Below are 22,231 nucleotides of genomic sequence, written 5' to 3'. Positions count from 1 at the left end.
GCCGGGCAGAGCAAAGATCCGCAAAGAAGACATTCTGAATTTCCTGTCGCCACGGTGTCTGGTTGAAGAGAGGAGCATCGTCGACTACTACGGCGCTAGGGAGGGGTTAGCGAACCTTTAAGAATGTGTTATAAAATACGAGCGAAGATGTTGATGTTAAGCTTGCGGATGCAAATCACGTCCAGTCGTTGAGTCGTTGAGTTGATTGCGGTTTGGCAAAAGGCACACGGCCAATCTGCCCGCTTCCTCGCATGCACGTCACACTAGATGACCCGCCGCAAGGCTGTTTTTGGTGTGCCGCCGATAGGAGGTTGGCGAAAGAATATGATATATACGGTACGTGGCGAGCGGTTTTGCCGACGTGGAACTCACAAAATCGTGCAGGCAGGAGGCCTCGACATTGTCGCGGGCGGCATTTTGGAAAGCAATCGATGAAGTGGAGGAGACACGCGTATATTGGATTCGCCGCCGTCGTCGTCGTCGTCGTCGTCGGTCGTTGGCGAAGCCTTAAAGTTTACCGATAGGATCAGGCTAATCGTAATGGGGCCGGTTAGGGTATATGCGACTGCGCCTCGGTATTGGTCGGTTTGCAGGAAGCTATCTTACTCTTTATTCTACGCTTGTTTTCGTTGGCTGAACGTGTACGTAATTGGCGTGCATGGCGTGAAACGGTCGGCGAATAGCAGCGATGCGGGGGGCGCGGGATATTACATCATCTATAAATTGGCAAAGTCCGAGTGGCAAAAGAATGGTTTATTTGGGGGCAATGACTGAAGGCGGGCTTTGATGCTCAATGACAACACTTATTGCTTCAAAGGCCGCTTGTTTGCAGCTTGTTTCGAACTGTTTGCGATCGGAAGCTAGCCGTGAAACTCGGTACAAAGATTATCAGTCACGTGTGTTTCATTTCTATTTAACAAAAAAAGCTGGTGAAAGTTTAACTTCAATGAGAACCGAATCGAAAGATACGGACGATCGAAATGGAAATGCAGCGCAAATGTGCCCCATGTACTCAATTGTATGCTATTTTGCTAAACTTTACACAGACACACCGCCTTCCCACCCGTCCCCGCTCGCTTCCTTGCGAAAGAAACTGTGAAACACGCATGACATACAAACCGTGGCCTGAACCATGTTTGGCATTTTGTGTTTGAAGTCACTCTGCTGCACGGTATGTTTCTTTTTCTCTCACTTTTTTTTTGGTTGAGAGTGGACTAGGCCATCTTTTGGAAAGGAGGAAATAGTAATACACCAATACATACACATACACAATTTACGAATGGGTCAAATTTCTTTCCCACCGACGCCACTCGGTACAGAACTGCATTGATACTTTCGTTGTTTGAGCCGCAAACAGAAGTCGCACACGGACGGCAAGGTCTCTCCACCACTTCAACACTCTTTCCGAACATGGCATGGCTTTCTCGAGTGCGTTGCTTTTACATGTAACCTTGTACACACGGCGATTAGGATGCATATCTTCGGACCGGCCCAATAAAGTCATTGCGGAAAGCGTGCATTTTCATTTCTTGCCGACTTTGTTTGGGAGGTGGTATGATGCGCTGTTGCGCTCCACTAGCCGGCGGGGGACTGTTGATAATCATGATGAATTGATTGAGGGGAAATTTTCGGCCAAGAAAGGAACCGCCTAAATTGAGGTGTTCCACAAAGCGCGAAAGCAAATGGGAGAAGATGAAAGAGATTCAGATGACTGAAGGCGATACAATGTGGTTGGTTTGGATTTGACGAACTGATGGGTTATGTTTGATGGTTTTCAATAAGTTGTATTCATTTCCATGATTTTTTTTTATTGATTTTTATAGAGACCTTCATTTCCATGAAGTGTGAGGAATTCGTGTTTTTGGCACTGTTATAGGCAACTTGACGTACAGAAAAGCAAACCAAAATATCTTCGCTAAGTCGCTAGACAATAGCTCCTTACCATCAAGAAGCTGTTTCGGAAATTTGATTTTCAGTCCTTTGAATGCGGGTTCTGGTGAAATTGTTTTTCGCGTCGTTTGGAACTTTTGGCAGTGTTTTGTACCTCATCCGCGCACAGTAAGATGATATCCTGATGTTTTGGAGTTTGTTGTTTTGTGGCAATATAAACTTTTCCAATTTACCTGGCGCAGGATTATTGAAACCAGCAAGAAATTTTGAAGAAATACTCTCCCTCAGCTGTGTGCAGTATCACAACAGGGTAGAGGAGGTAGTAGCAATGGTTGTTAACCTTGCCGATATCTTCGCCCGTGTATACTTGTGCGTACATCAGCAATACTCCAATCTTGTAGCATCAACGCAGATTTTGCCTTACTCGTTGCTCGCAGCGAAAGATGCAAATTTAATACTTTTGCCGGCATCTCTGGAGCTCTCGGGGCACTGAAGATTAACCTTGGTTGGATTATGTTGCGAACGAACCTTCGCGGCGAACTTAAAATACTAACGGCTGCTGGGTCGTCGAGAGGGTCGGTGATGTTGGCGCAATGCTGGTTTGCGAATACGGTGAATATTATAGCAGAAGCGTCGAAAGGGCAAATGGCGTGTCGTTTAGACTCTTCTTTTTTTTTTAAAAGTGCAAAATGAAGATTTAAAACTGTACTCCGTGGTGTGGACTGTTTGTAAATTGCAGAAATGCGTTCAGTTTTCTCGGGATTATTTATGATTTGGCAAACAAAAGCGACACGCTGTTGTGCGTGGTGCCAAATATGCTGGTCGAGCTGCTAAAATGGGGCGTTAAAAATAGCAGTTGGCACACGGGTATCGATCAATGACCTTGCGAAATTCCATAGCCAGCCAGCATAGCATAGCATAGAGCCCTACCCTAACATAAATCATGTGCTGCTGTACATGACATTGTTATGAGCTCCTTTTGTGCTGTCCTGCGCGAAAAGTTGTGTCACGTGAAATAAATCCCTCGCCGTGGAAAGCCAATAAACGGAACATCCATCACGCTAGGGACTAGCTGTGGCTCAAAGTGGAATGTTATTGGACTGATAATTAGAGCCCCATAATTATAGCACTTTTTAATCAATGCGGCTTTGCGGAGGTTTGTTGTGATGTTGTTGTGACTAAGCCACTACATATACATAGTCAGCTGGGTGTGTGTGTGTGTGTATTTTAAACGACCATCACTACACCAACACATGCTCACAGCTGTCAGACACACAAGCATGTGATGGACGGTGACGTCATTTTTATTTCAGACCAATGATACTACTGTGGCTCATGCGTGTAATGGGCCGTGGTAGTAAACTGCAGTTTCTGGCTGTAGGATGTGTGTTTTTATGCCTATTCTATCCCTTTTGCCACCGTTCGAGTATTTGTGTGGGTTGGAGAGTATGGCACACACAAGCAGACGTGTCCTTGGAATTAGATTATACCGTGCGTGCTGGCACAAAATGATTTCCGTCGATTGTGTCATGATGTTGCGTCAATGGATAGGGCCCTTTTGGTAGAAAAAAGGTTGGCATATGGTACAGACGAGATGTATTTAAATTAGCTTTGTTTACCTTTTCCATAATGTGTTCATAGATATGTTATTACTTTAGGTCTTCCTAGTATAAAAGATCTTAAACGTCGTCTTATGATTAAAACGCTCGCAAGCTGCGTGCGATTCAAGTTATTCCACTGCAATACAATAATCACCCAAATGTCACCAAGAGATGGGCTGCACCGGCATGTGTCGTCCAATTGCTGCTGTCATAAAATGTCCCATCACGTCACCGTTTGGCTTGCATGTGTGTGTGTGTGTGTGTAAACCCCTGAACCGATCTGTTTAAAAATAAACCATCGAACCCGCGGGCAGACAGTCAGACAGACTGGAGGAGTCTCTATCGTAAGCGCGACACTGTCCACCGATAATGTGCCGCTTCGTTGAAGGAAACTCGGTGGAAAAACTTCCTCACCTTCGTTCACCGTGGAGCGATCGGAATTTACGGAAATCGGCTGCATTACGGCCGCCAGCCGTAAAGCCGGGCGGAAAAAGACGAACAGCTCGAGGTTTTCCTGCTCCTCCACGCTGCTTGTTTTCCACACGCTACTTTCACTCCTTGGAGCAGCGCAGCAGCAGCACGTACGAGTTGCCGGATGAGTATGTGAATTTTCCAATCCCGTCGTTGCTTTCTGGCATGGCGGGGGGGGGGGATGGATGTCGTCGTCGTTGCACACTTTTCGGCTTTCTTTTGTTTGCATTGCGCCGCGCGCTGTTCCACTTTTCCAACCGCGCATGGGCATGGGACATGGACGGGTGGTGTGAACGGGCGTGTGGAAATATTGGAACCTCTGCTTGGGGTGTTGGCTCGGCTTGGTTTGCATGTGCATGCTTTGGGAAAAATATTATTTTAGTACCGCCAGTGTGTACAACCGCGTACGCTCTCTCTGCTCGTCGAAATGTGACAAAGGAAGTCTAGAGAGAAAGAGCATCGAGGTGTAGCAGTGTGTGGAGGTCTGCTGGCAGTTGAGCTATATATAGTTCCGTTTTGTGAGTGCATGCGGTGGGTTGCAGCGGTGCAGTTGCATGCCGGAATGCGCCACCATGTGCTGGGGCGCGTTACGATTTAGACTGTGCGTGTAAGTGTTGGTGCACTCCTTTGGTCCGAAGCAACGCATAGAACATCTTGCTCTCTCTCTGCTTGTGGTATAAAGATGCTCGAATCAAATTATGTTTGGTCATGGTAACGCTGGAGCAGTAGTAGCCAGACTTTTTACACTAGAACGTGTGACTCGACGACCATAAAATGAATGCAAGAGAATGTCATAGAACCAACGTGCCAGCGAAAACAGGAACGATAGCACCCGGAAGCTTTGTGATATGTCGGTAAAAAAAAGTTCTAGAAGCTCCAATTAGCACATAACCACGCACACGTGTCATAGTAACGAGAGGCAGCCACTTGAACACGGCCGTGATTTTGCGCCCGCATTCGATAGTGCACTCGAAAAGCGCCCAGAGAGGCACGTTGCAAACGATTAGCCGCTAATCGTGGGAAGGCATTGACATTGAACAAGGGGCTAGGTAAACAATTTAAGGTAAACAATGTTTTGTGTGACATGCGAAGCGAAGAGTGGTTACAGTTATAAACAAATCCAGTTCTATTGCTTTTGCCGGGCTCATCCTCCATCAGACCGACGTCAATAGAAGAGAGGAGAGCATGACATCATAATCCGAAGGAAAATTGCGCACACACCATGAAGAGCACCTCAATCGCATTGCGCGTACCCATCCATGCGCATCGCGTTCACCTAGCTCGCGTGAAATGTACCACGTACACACAGCGTCTTTATGTGTGTTCCCCACAAACCTTAGTGTGTGTGTTGGTAGCAGCCAGAGCAATGATCACATTTAGAGATTAGATGCTGATGTTCGACGTCAGGCGTTGCGGCGTACCTCTTTTTGTAGGTGTGAGTCCACTTCCGCCGTAGTGTTTCGGTTGCCGCATCTACACGTACATGGCAGCTCACGGACCGCACCAATATCGAAACTGCGTCACTTTGTTCCGTTGTGTGCTTGTAGCAGAACCTTTCTGTGGAGAGGCAACACCGGGCGAGAAGGTACAAGCCGTCGTCGGTCAGCTCGATTTGATGTGCGGAGAGGCGAAATAAATACAATTAAACTGTCCGCTCCTATCTTGCGTGGGTGAAATTGTGTCACTTTGTGTGTCTTCGTTGTGTGGAGAAAGAAAAGTAGCTGGGTGCCATGGGGGGGAGTGAAACGGGACAAGCTCTGTAATGGCTAGACTAAATACTGACGGCGAACGGGCGACGTTTCGTTGTCAGTGCTACAACGGGGTTGCCTCAAGACGACAGGTGATGTGTCCTGGTGTGTCAGTCGGCCAATTGACGACACATGAGCACAGAACAACGACACGCGGGCGCTTCCTGCGGGTATGGTGGTTGTTAGTAGAGTGTTTTTTGTGTGTGGGTGTGCAAAAAACAAAAATAAAACAAAAGAATAGCACAACATGGCGGTTAAAAAGAGGGGCAGCAGAGAGAGGTATACAAGCGCCAGACAGGGTTGACCGAGATTTGAAACTGAATGAACAAAGCCGGTCGATGATGGCGGAACGATTTTGTGCAAACGTACTCGGAGCTCCCCTTGGGCGTGGCGTGGTCATGGCCATTGCTGCTCGTTATGCTGGTTTTGTAGAAGGTTTGAAGCACGCTGCACAGTACTGCTGCTAACGTCAACACAACAGAGCATTCTAACTTTTGTCCGATCTCACGGTTCGTCATACCATTTCCTAGTTGAATCTTTTTTTTTGTTGAGGTTGTGGCCTTTTGGCTGTGTTCGGCTGTTTTCAGCAGGGGAATGGACGGGCTTTAATGCAACCGCCCTAGGTACGTTTCAATTGCTCTAGACATTACGGTGTTCGTAAAATTCGCACTCCCCTTGTCGTAGTACAGAACCCGGCCCCCTACTACTACAATTTATGTTGACCCTTTTGAACCGAATGATTGAATTGGGTGAATGAAACGAATGGTGCGAAATGTAGACGAATATGAGACGCTGTACTATTCCCGCGCGACATAGCTCCCTGCCCCAACGGACAGAAGCTGTCCGCAAAGAAAGAGTTCCCGACGGAAGAGGAGGTTAAATGGGACCAGGTTTGCTGGAATTGCTTGTAGCCCGCAGTTACTGCGTGACGGCCTAGCGACTGATCTACGTCCGTCACTGTCACTGGGAAGCATGGGATTTCGGTACGGTCGGTAGCGAACGTACCTATTTCTTTTGGCGTACAGTCCATTGAAACTGTAAATCGATAAATTTTCACTTCCCGACATTCCATCGTCTAGCCTGGGTCAGAGCCTAAACCCACGGGTGTGTGTGTCAGTGGTAGTATCCGACGTGCCGTCATTCACCAGCGACTTGCCAAGGTATATGGAGTAGTTTTTTCCCACTACCTTTCCGGCACATTGGAAAAGGTCCATATAATTTCTCCCCTCCCCCCCCTACATGCTTTCCTCTGCGGCTCATTTCGTGTTGTGCAGGACTTTTGCCAAGTCGGTCGAAATCACACCTCGCCAAATGGGTTCGTCTGGATGAGAGGGACGCGACTGTGATGGTGGTGTGGAGCAAGCGGTGCATTATAATTTGATAGTTTGCAGTCTTACCATCTCCACCCCCCTCCCTGTGGGTTAGGGTTATTTATTGTTAGCCCCTTACCGGAAGCCGGGGAAAATAAAAATAGACTATCCGCTTTCCTGTCTTCCGCTTCGAGTGGTCGGCGCCACCCAGCACTCTGTGTGCCGCACAGCGTTAATAATTTGCGTAGCAGCAGCTCTTTTGCCACATGGGGGTCGGTGAGGGTAGAAAGCGCCCGCCCAGTAGTGTTTCAATGTTGGCTCAGAAGAAAGGGGCAAATCAACGTGCCTATTGCCGAAAATCCCAACCCCCTGATGGGTGAACTTGCAAATTAAGTCGTACATCTTCGGTGGAGTCCGTCCATGCTTTTGCCAACCGGTGAGCCACCGGGCTCGCAGTTGCGTGCCACGAGGCTTTGGAAGTGTTTCGTTTTGCTTCTTTTAGGTTGGCGCTGGTTCAAGATTGTAAGATTGTGGCACGTATAATGTACCGCAGGACGGTTCGTGTGCCTTTCTGGTTGGTCGGATGAAAGCTTTGCACTGAAAGGTGTGAAAAAGGTTAGCAGCTTTTGGCACTCTGGAAGACGTTAATCATGGATAGGGTCTCGAAGTGAAAAGTATGCTCTTCTTCTTGGCTGATTTGTTTTGTTCTTTGATGTGGGCTCGTTTGCAGTGTTGCGCTGTTCTGAAACTCGTTATGAAATTGTAATAACCAATTTGTATACAAATCAATATTAATGATTTTGTTTTTTTTTCTTTTCGTTTTAGGTAAGTCCATGGAATTTGATTTAGATGCGATTCTGCGATATGAATTTGGATGAATTCGGAATGAATATGTTGCCCACTAATGGATTCGATTTAAAGCAAAGAGATGCTGTGATTACGTTGAAAGTAGAATTAATAGAAATAAGTGAATACAAGCATGGGAAACATCTTAGAAAGTTGAAGAATGAATAAAATGAAATTAAAAAAATACGAGACGTAGGTAAATTTAAGACAATATAAATGAAGCACAGCTATTTTTTTTTAGATGAGTAGAATCTAATGCTATCCAGTCATTTTACATGCATGACTGGTTTACTGGTTTATGATATCAGAATAGTGCAGGACATGTAATCGTATTATAGTTTCGTCTCTTAGTCGCGTTCTGCGGTAAAATAAGTCTGTTAAACCTATACAAGACGAGTAAGAATGGATAGGTCATTAAACCAATAAGAATATTAGTTACAGACAGGCAAACAATACGGCAAGCACGAAATGTCGTTAAACACAGCTTAGAAAACAAGTCCAATTAGCTACATCATAATTTTATATTTGGTTTGGTATTGCATTAAAATAGATGTATTACTATTTTGCGTATGTAGTTAGTAGGGTTATTAAAATGAGATACAAAGGATGAGCTTATACTTTCCGGCCTATAAATGTTTGGTTCTCAAACTAATATGCAAGGTATACGCTATATATAGTTCACGCTCGATAATTCGCACTTTTGATTGCCAAACTCATGAGATAAAATGTGTTCGATAAAAAAAAATGAAATTTGATTAAACATTTTTATTTTTTACTTAAAAGTTTTCCTTATAAAACCTGAAAATGCATAGTAGAGAATAATTAACTCATGGGCAGAGACAACAATAAGAAGTTTTACAAAACACATCAAAATTAGGTAGATCAAAACACTCGATCAAGTGAGGATTACCGAGCGTGAATTGTATACTGGGTGCACTTAAATCAATAACAGTTGAATCATCATCTTGGTACGATAACGGAGAACTGTAGATTTATTAAACATGATTAAGTTTACACCAGGCTAAGACAATCTTGAGATGGTCTATTTGATACAGTAGATAGATCCTATACCCGGGTAGCTCATTACGCAAAAAAGAATACCGATACCTTAGTATGAAAAGGCATTAGAATCTAAAATGAAATAAAATTCAGGAAAGACATTTAAAGTGAGGATTCCTCTAAAAAGTCCACATAATCTGGAACTCAGAAGTTCAATATTTTTGTCGACAGTGTACTCTAAAAGGAATAGGTTTTATGAATATTAGTGCATATTCGAAATATTTTTAGTACACCATACAAAGAAACCAAACGAAGTATCTAGGATCTAGAAATAGATAGTTGGGCGTTTTTGAAAAAAGCTGTGATTGGAGCTGTGATAATGTAACGTCGATTCATACTGGTATCGTTTACATTTGCTCATGCTTGATGCGTATACCATGAGTTGAGTGAAGTATTTATGTACAATTCTGGTATAGACGCAACTAATCCTACAAGGCCTTGCGGTATAGATTCATTTGCATCTACAAATTGCCCTCATGTAACTTAACTTTACTATCTGGTTGCGTGTCTAAAAGTCTAGATCGGTATGGTCGCGTAAATTGTAATAGATGCTAGTACACGCCCTACAGTTTCTAATGATATGTATGTTTGAAGTATATAAAAAGAATCATATCAGAAGAATAGTGTTTAGAACATTCAAAAGGCCATTGACATTTGAAGCAATTGTAGACAAAGATAATTGACTCAAATGTGATTGTTAGTAGATCCTTTTGCATCAGCTCACGGTCGCCACTGAAGAAGTCATCTTATAGCTAGCTTAAACTGAAATGACATGCATTTTTTCTCCGATTCGCCTCTCATATTTGCTATACTGAATTATAATTTATTACGAGCATTATTACAATGCTTCAATGTATCATCATATAGTTGTAGTGGAGGTTACGTATAAAGATTTACCAAATTTGATAATACCTCTATTTCCTTTAAAAATCCGTGTAATTGGTTTACGTATTTCTGATCCATTCAACTATCGAATGAATGTTGGTGGATTTTTCATTAATATTTTGCAACGGAATTAAAAAAACTGTCGAAAGTAATTTGCCGCCTATCATAATAACTCGTCTATTATGTGATCCTTTCTTAAATGCTTTCGTTGTCATTAATGTGGCATTTTTGTGACATAATTGAGACAATAAATGTACAAGGCAAATTAGATACAGATAGCTGCAATCGAGCAACCGTGATGTATCTTGACTAGTATTGGATTATGGAAGTGTTAGGCTCGATTTTCTTCTGAAAGCTTGAAAAAAATCTGAGAAAGCAAGTTTTTCCCATGTGCAAACGTTGAATACTACTACTGCTGACTTGTAGAAAATGGTTTTTTAAACATACCCGCAAGACTTGATAATTTCTGCTATCGAGAGCACACGGCATAAATATCAAGCCTTCTTTTTCGACATTACGGCACACCTTCGTGATGTGTGTGGCGTTCAGCGAAACTAACTTCTTCTGCGCAAGCACTGCGAAACTGCGGCGAGTGTATGTACACTTGCCGACAGCTGTCAGAGACGATTATCATTATTTGCAAGTTTTCTATTACCTACAAGTGTTTGTCAGTCAGTAACTCCCTTAATGGTAGAAACTTCACGCATGAGTGCAACATTAGATGGCTTTCGGAAAAGGTGCAGTTTTCCCGCAGGCTCGGAAGATGCTAATGCGAAAGATAAACTGGCAACGGCATGAAAACCGGATTTTTCTCGCATTAGGACTACAGGTTGTTAGTTACGTTTGCGGCATGCTACCGGCGATATATGAAAGTATTTATGTACTTTTAATTTGACAGTAACCGTAAAATACTTATATTCTGATATAGAAGGGTAATTGTAGAAACAATAGTAATACGATTTTATTAAAAGGAGCTATTGAAAAACGCGAATGCTTAGCAAGAGGATGAATGTTATGTAAATATGTGATAATCAGTAGGATCTATTATCACCTGTAGTGCTTCGGCTGTTCGGCTCTAACTAAACTAGGAAAAGGTACCTAATCGGATACGGCAGACGGAACGTCTTTGAGTAGCTCTTTTTCCCCTGTCGGCGATTTCCCAACAGCTTACGAAACGTCGTTACACCATTTACACCTGAATGAAGTCAAATTAGATATGCACTTCAAAGTAGCTACCTAGCCGCATACCCGTCACGATGATGGTGCATTTCTTGTTTGTCACGTGCTTTGCAGCCGCATGTCAAAACCGGCTTTTTAGCAGTCAGTGCCGCTTCTAGTTGTAGTTGCACCGGTGAGAGTTACACGCAGAGGATAAAACTGACTTTCGGTGTCGAGTATGTGTCGAATGCGATTAGCATCCTCGGTGGGCAGGGCTCCATTTGACGTGGATCTTTATTTTAGCCGTAGTGTTGCATTCCATCGCCTGGTTAAAGTGAGCCGCTCAGCTAGTCTTTAAGTATGTTAAGAGATAGGACGTACGAAGCAAATTAATCTGAGAGCCGTTTAATAATATCCGCGATAGATTATTTATGATTGTATGGTAGGTGATAGAGGTTTTGACTGAAATATGAATATTATAAGTGGCGTTAGGAATTAAAATAGATAACTAATGTATTCTTAGGCAATACGACTTGACCCTTACTGCTCGATGTTAAAATACTAAATATCTTCTTTTCTTTTCGTTACAGGTACAATAGAAGGTAAGTTCGAGAAAGATCGTCGCTCAGCACAATCCAGGTTGATGAATGAATAAATAAACATTTTCGCGGTACAAGGCGCAAACGTGTGCCGACAGAAAGATGCCGTCTCAAAGATATGGAGAAAGTCGTTAAATTAAACGATGATCATCATTCGCAGGTAGTACGCTGTAGGGGTCGCCTCGAGCCACAGCTTCGAATGAGATGAAAATCAATCATCAACGAATCGGGCAACTATACGCTTCCTTTGATGTTCCGTTTTGGAGGTCGGTTCGTTTTTCCGCCACATAAACGACGGGGCCAAAGCAAAAGCGTATCCATATGATAGCTAGCCCCAAAAATTTCCGCACTGTCTGACGTCGCGCTATTGCCTTTCTATCATCATCCGCTTGTTTTGGCTCGGCAAATTCGTTTGTTGCACGGTAGCCTAATTTTGCGGAAGCCGTTACCTATCCCGAATGGAGACCTCCGGCGACGATAGCGCGTAGTCGCCGCCAGTCTGTTCGATTGGAATCCTTTTTATTGGGAGTGTGCGGATGTTTTGATTGCCGAAACGGCGTTAAGGGTAGGGGAAAGCGAACCTTTTTGCGTCATTTATTTTGCACCGAGCAAAGCCCACTGGTTGACCGCTTAATTCGTGACCCTTGAACATGGTTAACTTGAGAAAGCGATCGTTACATCGGAGTGATTTTTCACATGAGTCTCACGATCGATTTCTTTGAACGAAAAGTGGCGGGGCCGCGCCTGGGGTTTTAACGTGTTGACGCTTCCGTCTTATTATGCTGCGTTACGTGATATCCGTCCTAGGTGGAGCTCAGTGAGCGATATTGTGCAGTAGAGTGGTCGCTGTGCGTGCTGTTTTGGTACAGCGGGTACTTTTTGCATCTTTTCGGTCGGATGTACATATGGTGCAAATTATCATAACTCGTACATCTCGCAACCGGAGGTCCGCAGTATGTGTCGGTGTGACTGACGGGAGATAAAACCGTTGCAAGTGCCGAGACCTACTGGGAACGGAAATAAAATTTCAAGCCTGCTTGAGAAGTAGCAGCCGTAAAACGTGTAATGCAACCGGTATCCAGCTCACGTACCGCTCATAACCATTACGGCGCACGAATGTCTCGCAAGACGGGATGTGCGGGTATGGGATGTGTACTAGACGTTACAAGTGTCATTGCAAGTGGTGCTGTTGAATATGATGTACATTTAGAGGAAAGCTTAAAGATTATATTTTATTTTTTTTAATTAGAGTTGGCTCAATCGCATGATTCATAAAATTTATAAAGAGAATCTTTAATATCCGCGTTCCAAGGAAAAACATCACAAAACAAAATCTTCATCATCAGAGGAGGAGTGTCTTTCTTTAGAAAACTACCAATTCCAATGACACGATGTTTACTCTGAGTACCTCTTCACGCGTTGCCCACTCAGTGTTAAGTGCACTCCTCGCGTGAAGAAGAACTTCTCGCAGTGACTTCGTTTTGCTGCACCTTCCTAGCTGCATTTTTCTCTGCCCTTGGCGGGATAGTATCATTAAACGCGGAATGTTTCAGTGCTTTGAATCTTGCATAACAGCGTGTTGGCTTTTATGTTCCGTTTGGTTGCTGGCTGGCAGGAAAGAACGCCAAAAGTACTTGGCAGAGAACGAAGTATTAGTTTAAGAACCAGGGCGTGTCTGGTGAAATGGAGCTTGGTTGAAGATTGGTGACAAAAACAGGGAAAGAAGAATAATGTGCTTCACTTAAATATAGAACTGTGCGATTTTAATCTCTCAGAAGGGGTCAATTAAACAGAAAGAGTTAATCCACATGTACCGTGCGCTAAGTTATGTTTACTCTAGGTACGGAGGTACTACTCTTCAATGATGTATCCGCATGTTTTTATGCTGCACCCCATGCAGGGCAATGAATTATGCACCCCCGAACGTTTAGCGCCGTAAAGTTCCTGCGTTTACGTATAGGGTTTTAGTGCGCGCTGTGATTGGCCGCAGCTAATCATTGCTGTTCGACCGGGTGAAGTATGCGCGCCCCATGCGCGCACCATGCTAATAACCGTCATAATGCGTTGAGCCTGTGCGGCTGGTTGCGGCTTTTTGCTGCTGGTGGTGGTACTGTGGCGTTGGTTTTGTGCTTGGATTATAATTAACCAGCATGAAGTCATCCGTTATTAGTCGGTCACTGGGAGTTGAACAGCTTTTAGGCGTTGCGGGATTTGCTGCTCCATCGATAGAGGGTGTTGGGTTTGTTTAGCGCTAGCCAAAGAGAGTCCATGCATGCTCATGTTTGTTTATGATTTTATCGGTAGTTGTGCGGCATGATGTATGTTCATCAGCATGGGTTGGGCCATTCACCCGTTTGATCATACATTTATGTAGTGTTATCGTATGGTGGTGATTAAATTTGAAAACGTGTATCTTCTCATTAATCGATACCGCGATGATACGTTTTTTGTCACCGTGTGCGTCTGTTGGGAGCACATTGTCTCCGTGCATGATTATTTTCCTTATTTTGATCATCACTAGAGGCTCGTTAAGTAGAATGTCACCACGCAATTTTGTCCTAATGGTTGTTGGTTTGATTATCGTTTCGATAACATCACCAATATTTGACATTGTTGGACTTTTTCTCATCACTCCGGTGTTAAACTCATGCCACAAAAAAAGCCAATCTTCCAGCCGGTATAAAGCGCAACGACATTAAGTTTACGTCGTGATTAAATCTGTTCATTCTGTTCGGCAATGTGGCGGTATGCTTTCGTTTTGCATACGATCTCGTAAGACGAAGGACATCGCCATTCCATGACCGATTAAATTCGGCTTACATAATACGCTGCAGCAAGAAATAAGTGAACGTTCGATAGAGCCACCGGTCGATTGCTGGGTCCGCTCGGTCCTGTTCGCAAAGTGCGATTATTGAAATTGTACAAAATTGTTATTCCTTTGTAGGTTAAACATTTACCACCTTTGAGGCTAATAATTTTGTGGCAGAGCTGCTGTAATACATCCAAATAATTCATGCAAATCGGAGAAGCTGGAAGGAAATTTTACACTTTTCATCGCAGCAAGGGACGATACGCCAAAACGGTGATGATGATGCAATACGGAGTGTTTGGGGAAAATTAGTCTCACAGACTCCGAATCTGCTGTCCAAGTGTTCGTAAGCCAAGCAAAGAAGTAGAAATGATCGAATGCCTGCTCGGTTATGTTTATCGAGCACGGGCCCGATAATAATTACCCGTCCGACCTGCAATGAATTGGGCGAAGGTGTGAAGTTTGGCTGTGTGTCTGCTCGTTATTTTCTGCGTGTGTAACATCTTGCCGGCCAACGTAACCTCAGTGATAATGATATCTCGGGCGATGGCTTTCCTGCGGATTGAATATTTATTATGTGTCTCACGCGCTAGAGCTGTAGATTGTGTGTGATGATTTAATTTGCGGGCAACTATCAGCAACCGTCTGACGAATGTGATAACATACTGCAGTGCCGATGCTTAGCATTGTTTGAAAAATTGTATTTTTCTGCGAAAAATACTTGAAATGAATTCATCTTGGTAAAAAATGTGTTTCTTTTTCGTTTGTTCGACTTTAAACATTCATAAACAACCGCGTTCAGCACATCCAAAAGTAGGGTTCTCTTCAACGGGAATTCCACATTCCTTTCTGTGGGCCAATTATGTGGCATCTTTCCTTTTTGGAGAGTTCTTCTCTCCATCCGTCTGATGATTTAATTTTCTTAACAGTCGCTCTCGGGCGAGTGTCTCAACAAATGTTCCACACGCCCTCGGGGGGTATGTTGTGCGTGTGCATACGTTGGCATGAAAAATGGTTTCGTCATGGGTTGTCCAAAGGACTGCGAAAGTGAAGTTTGCGTTTCATCATTTCTCCCAAACCTTTTCCTCTCCCCTGCTATTTTGGCACAAACCGTCTGATCTACCATGCTATGTTTTATAAATGACGTTTTTTTGTCGATGTCCTAAGACTGATTGAAACACACAGCTCATCAAAATGACGAAATCAACCTCTGACCACAGTCTTCCGCTTTTTGCCTGTGTGTCTGTATATTAATCCCGTGCAAATTATGATGGTTGATGGTCTGATCTGATCGACGATCTGATTATTTTCGCCCGCGGCTATTTGCTCGCTGAACTAACTTTCTTTACGGCATCTGCTTGAGGATGTGTGGAGTGTGTATTGTTGCTTTGTTTCGTCCCTTTTTCGTCGACAAATATTTATTGTAGTCGACCCGCAGAAAAGGGTAATTGTTATATCTTGACGTATTATTTATACGCCTGTCACTTTGATGGAGATCACAATCCAACTTAGCATTATACGGAGCAAGTAAGATTGGCTTGAATGTATGAATGTTGCCGGTGTATGGTGTGGTTTTTTTTTCGTCGCACAACAAACGCGTTGCATAATTTCACTTGATGTTTTTTTGTATGTGGAAAAGGCGGCAGGGGGTGGGTAAGTGTGTTTAGTTTCTTATCCCCATTAAATTCGTCATTTTCGCGTGCTTTTTGCCAATTAGTTCAACTCATTGCAATGTAGGCGTCGTCCACCGGCAGAGATTGTTGGCTTTCCTTGAGTGACTCACCCTCCCCCCCTCCCCCCCCCATTACTGACGGTAAAGTGTTTCGGAGTGAACGGTTACTAACTAAATAAGCCATTTGCTGTCGTCGTTGCGCGACTTCGCCACGTCTGGGGTGGTGCTAATCTGTGCTGCTTTTTGTTCGTTCGAGCGCCAGCTTAGGTGTGCCATTTGCGGTTCTTTCGTCTCATTAATGCATCGATTTTGACGCAGTGAACGGTGGATCATCGTGTTTTGTGTGGCCGAGGGGGGACCCTTCTATTGTCACAGCGTCGTCTCCAGGGCGCTCCAGCAAGCGGCCGGGGGGAGGCTCAAAAGGGGAAATGAAATTAAATCGTCCACCATCGCAATTATTCATCTATTCAGTTGAATCGTGTTGATGTTGCAATGTCGTCGTACAAATTCATACAGCCAGGCCAGACCATGCACACTCAGCACAGGTACTACAGCAAGTGCTTCCTTATTTTTTGCCATTGCTTTGTTGTGCTCGCTTCGTTTGCAGTGATCGAACGGGTGCGATAATGCACATGGTATGGTGGTAGTGTGTTGTGTGGTGCATTTTTGTCAATCGGTTTGCGCAATATTACGCGAACAACAACAACAACGACTTCAACAGGCGAAGCAGCAGTAGGTCAGGTGTGGCTGCTCGGTTGCTGCTTTGGCGAAAGGTGGTGCATTTGTGGTGGTGCGCGTGGACGAGGACGTCGCTGGTTGGGAAGTGCATTTCAGAGTTGCATCGATGTGCCACCAGAGTCATGTGACAAGGAAGACATGACACTTGTTTTATGTGGTGGTTCTTTGTGTTGGTTTTTGTTGATGTTTTGGGCACGGTCCGATGCGCACGGTTGTGGTTTTCCGACTCAAATAAACTTTTCGTCAATCGATTACACAACTTGTGATTGAGTTTTGTTGGGTTGAACAGTGGAGGAAAAATAATATTCCATTAGATTGAAATCAAATATAGACATTGATGATAATGCTGGGCCCTCGTGACAATACGTTAGCTGTTTTTTTTTCGAAAAAGTTTCAATAATAATTAACTAATAAAGGTATATCAGCATTCGAATGTTGTTAGTGTGTGACATCTTTACTATCGTTTAATTAAAACCAACAAACCCCACTAATATGGTTAATATCCTGCTAATATCCGTTTGATAGTTGTTGTACCTCGTGACCATTGGCAATATTTTCTCTACGCTACGCTGCCTAACGACGTGCCGTGGCCGTCAGTTTCACAATCGAAACTGACAGCATCCTGCTGGCGTAAAATGTGTTTTATTGGCCTTTTTAACAGCAACTGGACTGGTGGTGTGGTTGGCGTTTACTTTTTTTTCGTTTTCTTTCGCCTAGGTCAGAGTTCGGTTTTGTAATTTAATGTTGTGCGGATATATCAATTCGGCTTTGTGCGAGCTGTGGTTTTGAGAATGTTTATGATTGTAGCGAAACTGACACCATCCTCCTTTCTGTTTTTTTTTTGCAATCGTAGCTCGCACGAGAGCCAACAAAACCGTGAGCTATACGAGGTCTTGAATTTCTCGATCGTATCGAAACGAGAAACAATTCATCTCCGAGTTGGAAGATCAACAATCCTTCACAACGAATCACTCAACCGCACGTGAACAACACAACCGCGTGTAAGAGCTATCCTTGAAAATGTATAAACTCTTGTGTCGTGTATCATTTTTGCTTTTCGAGTAGAGTAGACACAATGAAAAATAAGTATATTTTGCATCCGACATTTAAACACTGTGTTCGGTGAGCAATTTGCGGTGCTTTGAACGGAAGGAGTTAATTGTTCCGCTACTAGCAGCGATTACAGAGTATAGACGAAGTTGGAAGGCTTAGAATATCACGGAAACCTGGAGGCTATGAAGCTCTCCCTTCTAGAGACAATGTTATGCATAAAGTAAGATGAGCTACCAGTAGAAGGTCAAGGGTAGACTCTATTTTGCTTATGAAACCTTAAGTGTAAGCCATAGTTGTTGTTTTCTTTTTGGGGGTTTCAAAGCAATCTGCTTGGATTTGTGTGGCCGCTGTTTTAACCGAGTGCTGTTCTTGTTATGATCTGCAAGGAAACATAAAACTTAAACACATAAACATCCAATTGCATAACGTTTAAAGCTACCAATTGTCAGATTTCAAGATGATGCCGGATGCTCCTAGCCCATGTGGGAGCAGCGAGCGTGCGGGAGAGCGAGCGAGATTGCGGCCATTTGTGTGCACATAATTGTCAGCATAAAATTGGCAATTCAAGGTGCTATTAGACAGAGCGAGAGTGTGAGTGTCTTAGATAACACCCGCCTCCTCCGTTGTGCCCTCTCAGCGTCTCAAAACCTAGTCCTAAAAAAAACCTTGTGACGTGGTCATCGTTGTCGAATCCGGCCCGGTTGAATTCAGCTTGCGACATGGAAGCATAAAAGATTGCTCCTATGTTGCTGCTGCTGCTGCTGCTGCTGCTGCCGCTGCCAGTGTACTTGATCGTGGCGAACGTTATTAGCACATCGTCCCCTTGTCGTTGGCGTCGTCGCCGCAGTCCATCGACGGCGGAGAGCAAATTGTCGAGTATAAATAATTCGTTGCAATTATGAATCCTCTACTGCCCCGAGGGTAAAGTAAGAGAGTGATGGAGACAGTCTTGAGTCTGGTGGTTCCTTGCTGGGGCCTGGCCTCTGCTTACTGCCATTCTCGGAGTACGTGTTTACAGTGCGATGTAACGTTTTGTTTTGTGCACGAAGGGATTGAATTTCTTCGCCCCGGCCATGGCATGTGGTGGGCTCGGCTGTTCGATCTAATAGTGTTGTGTGATGTGTAGGTAGCCCGGTCGTCTATGTTTTCCCGGTGCAAGGAGCGAATGCATTCCAGCAATGGAAGGATAATGTGTGCACCGTTAGCATAATGATCGCAACATAAAATCACGTTCGCGCGCGCACTGTTCGAGATGTGTGCAGCAGCCTGTTTGCCATTGCACGACGCCCCACCTACAGCACACTTTGTCTCGGACTGGCCTAAGCTTCGGCTGGGCTAATTTGTCATGCTTGTGTCTCTGGAAGGCAACGCCAAGTACGTGCTGTCCATCAGGGTTCAATCTGGGTGCATCAGGCAGGGTGGGAGCATAAAATGGTTAAATAAGCTCGATTGAAAGGAATTACTCAACACAAACGAGAGCACGGGAGAAGTGGCATTTAGTCGTGGGCTTGATTGAGTTTGCTCAATAAGAATGAGATTAAGCCAAAAGGTTGATCGTGAAGATGGTTTTGCGACATGTTCAGTGAGACCGTTGATGCTTCTTCCTGGAGAAGTGTAGGAAAATGGACCTCTTTTCCCCATTAACAATACCCACACACACACACACACTGTCGTAATTATCTTCATTAGTTTGCTCCAACACACGAGCGAAACTGCTGAAAGGCGCCAACAACTATACTGCACCGTTGCAGCGCTGCATCGATCGTGTCGTGTCGATATGACATCACATGGCGTAAAACAATTACTGTTCGCTTCGAAACCATGCACACACGCTCGCTCTCGACGGCTCATTTACTTGTCTGTTGGACGGCTGAAGATGTGAGCTGCTGCGATGAACATGGTGTTGATTGGTTGATGGTTGAAAATGTGCCACTGAAGACCCTGGCGATAATCCTTTCGTCTACCTCCCCGCCTGAAAGTGGCCGGGAAGCTGCACACAAGGCAATTATTATTATTATTATTTTCCTTTGTCAGCGTGGCCTGCATGTGCTCTTGAGATGCATCTGCCCATTTTTCGCGTTGCTTCTGTGGTCTGCTTTCGATTGTGGAATGATAATAACTCACCCAGCAAATAATGTTTCACAATGTAGCAATATTGTTCAAAATGCTCACTGTGTGCGCGCTTTGTAGTAGTTTTATGGATATTTCATGTGTGTCTTTATAGTCTGTTTGCCTCTTAACGAGCCGTCAACTGAATGAATGCTTTGTTTTATTTTTCAAATGATTATTATTCAAATGTTGTTTGCGCAGTCTAAATTACATTTAAATTATCCTTTTTTCTTTGTAGGTAAGGATTTAATTTCATTCATCCATGTATCGATGCAAGTAAGTATAAAAAATGAAATTGAATTATGTCTTGTCACGGACATGTGCGTCGTTCAACATACAAATAGCAGAAACAGGGGCGTATTTTAACGGTAATCTCAAATGAAAAAGGGATGTAGAAGAAAAAAACAGTTGATGATGTCATGTTCAAGCATGCAATAAAAATGCATGTGTTGTGTTATTGGCTTGCAAACGGTGACATAATGGTGACATATTGGGAAAGTTTAACTCCACACATGGTTCATGTCATGAAACGAATGTCAATGTCTTGTTGGAAGATTGCAAAGTTCAGGTTGTTTGTGTGTGAAGTAAGGTCCTGCTACAATCGATATTTCTCGCGATGATAATGTGCAAGAAAGATGAAAGTTAAATGAAATTTTCAAACAGCAAAAACTGCTGAACCAGCACCACTACGGCAGGTTTTGCCATGAAGGTGCTCACCAACCATGTCATGAAGGAACTCTCAAGAGTTGGAGCTTTCGTGAGTGGACGCTTTATCACCGGCATTTGGAACCCACGGGATGGGCAGCTCTTGTGTGAAATCCAAGAGCACGAAACAAAACCACGTTTTGAGTGTGCGCGCATTGTTCGCAGCTCTTGTTCCGAGCTGGTGCCGGGTTGTTTCGTTGAACGCGCCCCATTTATCACGCACGGACACCGTACGCTCTCTTTTCTCTCTTGCAATCATCTCCCCCCAGTTGGAGCTTCTTCAACTGTGGGGAGAGACTTTCTCCTTTTGGAATACGCTCGGCACCACCTGATAGTCAGCCACTGCCTTTAGTAGTCTCTCGTGTGCTCTCGACTCTTTGGAGGAGCTTTCCAGAGCACTCCGACCCAGTGGAAAGCTCTCCAAGCGGTCCCTCTCGCACGGCACTCATCTATCGGGGGTTGGTACGTACGTTGAACCGATGCGTCTCCATCATTAGTGTGGCAACCACCAGCTGAAGTCGAATACAGCGTGCGCGCGCACACGAGAGAGAACAATAGTACCAGCAGTAGTGTGTGCGGTCGCCGTGTCATCTTCGTCACTCGATCGAACGTGTACGCTCGATCGGCTGTCGATCGATGTGTGATGCGGCAGCTTGTCACGCACTGTCCGTGGGCACACTCTCGTCTACAGTTGTATCCCTTCTCTCGTAGTGTTGTGGTTCAGTCTTCGTGCCAGTGACGGCGCGGTTCGCTGCAGCTTTCGCGGTTAGTTGTCGCTCAGCAGCATTGATAAGCGTACGTGCGGTTTGGTAGCTCGTGTTGTCATGCTGTAGGTATCGCGGTTCACGTTTCACCCTCCGTGTATGTGTGCGTCCATATGTTTACCTTGGTTTTGCTGTTGCGTTGTAGTTGCCGCATTATCAACCTGTTGTCAGTTTTCGCTGCAACTAGACTCATTGCCAGTGTACGAAAAGAGGAAGAGTGTACTGCCGGTTATTGGCACCACACACCGACCCTGCGTGTGTGCATTGCTTTGTTCTTCAGTGCGATTACGAATAAGGAAAGAAGTTTGCGAGTGAGTGCATATCGGCGAGGGCGGTGTGCATTAATGGAAACGGTTGCGTGAATTGACATTAATTATTTTTTGTTCTGCCCGATTGTGCCAGTTCATGTGGTATAGAATAATAAATAACAGATTCGCTTAAAATGCATCGCAAGTGATCTCACTGTATCGGTAAAGTGAGTCGTTGTATATTTTTTCAATAATCTGCTGTGTGAAAAACCGCCCCATGTGTGTATTCGTCACCAGATAGTTGTGGCGTGTGACTCAGTGAGTTAAATTATTATTGCATTCCGATGTGTATCGCGCCCTGGGTGTGAAAGCGGCTGAGTTTGATGAAGTAATTTGAAGCTGTGTAGTGGGCTGTACAGTGTCAACGAGACGCATTGGTATTTGTGAAAAAAATGTACCGATAAAAATGAAATATTTATTTTGTGAAAAATACTGTGAAAAGTGCTTGTTTTTTAATGAATATTCGCTAGAAACGACTATCAATGGAATGACGCTTAAAGGCGGTA

General features: G+C 44.2%; 1 protein-coding gene across 7 annotated transcripts in view; it reads left to right on the top strand.

Moving 5' to 3' along the window:
* The window catches only part of LOC120948620 (capping protein inhibiting regulator of actin dynamics), a 98,083-nt gene that overhangs the window by 18,569 nt on the left and 57,283 nt on the right, over window positions 1-22,231 (top strand). For all 7 annotated transcript variants that reach the window (XM_049606754.1, XM_040365171.2, XM_040365165.2 and 4 more), the window contains exon 3: window positions 11,559-11,570. In XM_049606754.1, coding sequence (XP_049462711.1) covers window positions 11,559-11,570 — 12 coding nt within the window. The remainder of the gene's footprint in view (window positions 1-11,558; window positions 11,571-22,231) is intronic.

The sequence above is a fragment of the Anopheles coluzzii genome, chromosome 2, assembly GCF_943734685.1.
Source record: "Anopheles coluzzii chromosome 2, AcolN3, whole genome shotgun sequence".
In the NCBI taxonomy this organism is placed as follows: Eukaryota; Metazoa; Arthropoda; class Insecta; order Diptera; family Culicidae; genus Anopheles; species Anopheles coluzzii.
This window is presented reverse-complemented; position numbering and strand designations above follow the sequence as displayed.